The sequence below is a fragment of the Octopus bimaculoides genome, chromosome 17 (assembly GCF_001194135.2).
Source record: "Octopus bimaculoides isolate UCB-OBI-ISO-001 chromosome 17, ASM119413v2, whole genome shotgun sequence".
NCBI classification, from domain to species: domain Eukaryota; kingdom Metazoa; phylum Mollusca; class Cephalopoda; order Octopoda; family Octopodidae; genus Octopus; species Octopus bimaculoides.
In genome coordinates, this window is record NC_068997.1 from 20,440,431 (window position 1) to 20,444,141 (window position 3,711).

The window sequence follows — 3,711 nt, forward strand, 5'->3', positions numbered from 1 at the left end:
TTGTAATGTTCCAGCCTGCACCAGGAAATCCATATGTGAAACCAGCTATCTTGGTTGAAGGAACAATTCTGAAGGTAGTAGACAAGTTTGTCTACCTGGGCAGCACACTCAGCCATTCTTGCTCCCTGGATGAGGAAATATCTTTCAGGTTGCAGAGAGCAACTAATTCCTTCCGATCTCTTCAGTTTCATGTCTGGTCCCAGCATGGTATAGCAAGGCAAACAAAAGTTGCTGTGTACCGTGCATGTGTACTGACATCACTCCTCTACTCATGTGAGACATGGACTCTGTACAAACGTCAAGTAAGGGTCCTTGAACGCTTTCATCAGAGATGTCTCAGACACATTCTCAATGTTGGCTGGATCTCAAAAATTCCAGACACACAGGTCCTGAGGACAGCCGATATCTTGAGTATTGAGGCACCGGTTATATTGGACTGGACACCTTATTAGAATGAAGGATAGCAGGATTCCTAAGCAGATGCTATATGGAGAACTTGTGAATGGAAGGAGACTCCGGCAGAAACCAAGGCTGCGATTTAAGGACTGTGTCAAGTCCTCATGAAAGGCCTGTGATATGCAGGACACTGACTGGGAGAACAATGCCTCATCGCCACAGATATATATATATATATATATATATGTGTGTGTGTGTGTGTGAGTAAAAATAAATACAAAAAAGGGGTTTTGTATGATCGTGTATAGAGGAATATATTATTTTATTTAAAAGAATTCCAACTCTGTCTGTTTTTTATGTTTTATTTATACTCTTGTAAAATTAATGTGGGATATAGAATATGGAATATATAATATATAATATAAAATATAAAAATGGATGGTACAATGAAATGAAGTATTGAATGTCTTATTGAATATATGGAATATGTCTTATTGAATATATGAAATATTGAGTGTTCAATATAAAGGATTAAATATATAAAGGCGAATACGTATTTTCTATACCTTGTAGTATTTCATCATGGCCGGTATGACAGAGAGAGAGAGAGAGAGGTTAAAATGTCCATTCTTTTTTAGTTTTGATTATTGTAAACATACCATATGACATAATTTAATTTGAAAATGGTTCAGTGAGTTTAAGTTAAAAAAAAAAATGTCGTTGAATATCAGCAACAATTATTTTATTGTTATAATTGAAAGCACACTCACTAAGAAGCATTCATTTATGGAAATAATGTGATGTTAAAGCATTCAAGTAGTTCAGGTTGAAAATCCGTGAACGAATCAAGGGTTGGCAATAGTTATCTCCCATTGAAAGTATAAGCGTGTTGCTTCAACTTCAAACGAATTCGTTATTTACTAATTGAATTTGTGTGTGTGATGTAAGCTCATTTTAAAAGAATTTACATGTAAAATTTATCATATTCTAAAAATGCTTCTATTGGAATTATTTAAAAACGGCTTTTCATGACAACAATAACCACCTCCGCCTTGGCTTATTTTCATTTACTTAGTTAATTTCTTTTTAATAATTGGTTATATTTGCTTCCTTATTAAATATAAGGAAGCAAATTAAAAATAAAATAAATATAAGGAAGCAAATTTAAACCTTATATAATGTTTCCATGTCTTCTGTTTCTTGTTTTATTTTCAGTTAATACTCGCAAGTGTACTAAATGCTTTATACGATGCTGTGAACCAGATGTTACGAAAGAATGTCGAACGGAGAGCTCTCTTAGAAAACCTTGATGCTGTCTTTTTAGCGATTGATGAAATATGTGATGATGGGTATGTATAAATGGCAATATACTAATAAGACAAAAAACCCATTAGGATTCTTATTCAGGGGCCTTATATTCGTGAATATGAAGATATGAGTCTCGTCCATTAATAATTGAAGTACTTGCTATAAAATTTTCTAACAAAACACCTTTTCTTGCTTGCATGAGTTTAACGGAATTTGTTGAGGCAGATTTTCTATGGCCAGATACCCTTCCTATCATCAACTGTCACCCGTTTCCAAGCAAAGTAATATTTCCCTGTGGCCAAACATAAAACAAAATGGTTTATATGATAGTGATGCTTATTTGCAACCATCGGAGGATGCCAAGACAGGAGTACACGCAACATGCACAAACCACACACTCACGCATACATACATGCATGGGTAGGATGGTTGATAGGAGCTGGCCAGGTAGAAGACTACCCCAGGCTACTGGATGTCCTTCCTAATGCCAACCACCCAGCAGAGTGGACTCAGTGCTCTTTATGTGGCATTTTTACTTGCTTCAGTCATTTGACTGCAGCCATGCTGGAGCACCTCTTTGAACGGTTTTAGTTGAACAAATCGACCCCAGGGATTGTTTTTTTTTAAAACTTAGTATTTATTTTATCGGGCTCTTTTGCCCAACTGCTAAGTTATGGGGACGTAAACACACCAACACCAGTTATCAAGTGGTGATGGTTGGAGGGATAGACACAAAGACACACACACATCATAAACGATGATGATGATAGACAGACTAATATAAATATTGTTATCATTTTAACATCTACTTTTCTTTTCTTGCATGGGTTAGACAAAATGAGTTGAAGCAGATTTTTTTTTTTGCCCAGACGTCCTCACCCCTCACTTGTTTCAAAGCATGTTATTACTTCCTTATGAATGGATATATTTCCATGGGAGATTAGAAACAAATGGCACTTCTTGATCATTGCTCCAAATTGCTTTCCAGACCATCACAGAATCGCCACCCTATTTCATTGTTGGCTACAATCTTTTCATGTGAAATTCTTGATCACAGAGTCTCCAGACCCACACTTGACCACTGCCAGAAAACACAGCATATCTGGACTCATGAGAGAATATGACAGTGTCCCAAAATGCTAGTGGCCTCTCCACCATCTCACTAGCCCAATCTTATCTCCACTTGATATTGGCTTCCTGATGCTGCTCTTCTATAGTAGCCAAGTTTGTGTGGATACTTCACAGCTATTCTGGGACTGACATCAACATTTTCTGCCATGTCAGAGGCCTTGCAACGAGGATTATCCTCCACACTTCACTTAACAAAGTGAAGGGTCCTGTCAGAGGACCCTGGTCGACCTAGGTGAGATGATGTGTACACCTTCCCCTCTGGTGAAATGCACAATCGGTCTATTAACTGTAGAAAGTGAGATCCCAAGGTTTTCTGCAATTTTATGCTAAGTCCACCTTCAGATTGATCCTCAATACGGCCTCTTTGAAATTCAAACAGTTCCAAGGCTTCTTTTGTATGTGGCAGGATTAAACAGTCACGTATAGAACCTGAAACATAGAAATGTCAATTAATAAAAAAATATAAACCTTTTCTAAGTTAAAATAAGCATAAAACAATGTTTTATGGAGTGTCTATTTATTTCTGTCATGTCTGTGCGCGCGCACGCACACACACACACACACACACACACACACACCTATACATAGTTATGTATAATGAATGTAGGTGGATATACATATGTAATATATTTATTATATATGTGTGTGTGTGTGTCTGTAAAATGTATGTATATCTATGTATCAGTATATCTGTCTGTCTCTCTTGTGTGTGTGTGTGTGTGTGTGTGTCTTTACACACACATACCCACTACGTACATATTGTGTGCAGCTGCTACTTCTTTCTGCCATATAGAATTTTTTTTTATTATTCTTTACCTTATCTGTTGGGTACTTTTTTCTCTCATTTGTATACAAAAACTCTATGTATATATATAT

General features: G+C 36.5%; 1 protein-coding gene across 1 annotated transcript in view; it reads left to right on the plus strand.

Moving 5' to 3' along the window:
* Positions 1-3,711, plus strand: part of LOC106883901 (coatomer subunit zeta-1) — a 41,017-nt gene that overhangs the window by 8,797 nt on the left and 28,509 nt on the right. Inside the window, exon 5 of the mRNA XM_052974003.1 lies at positions 1,612-1,745. Coding sequence (XP_052829963.1) covers positions 1,612-1,745 — 134 coding nt within the window. The remainder of the gene's footprint in view (positions 1-1,611; positions 1,746-3,711) is intronic.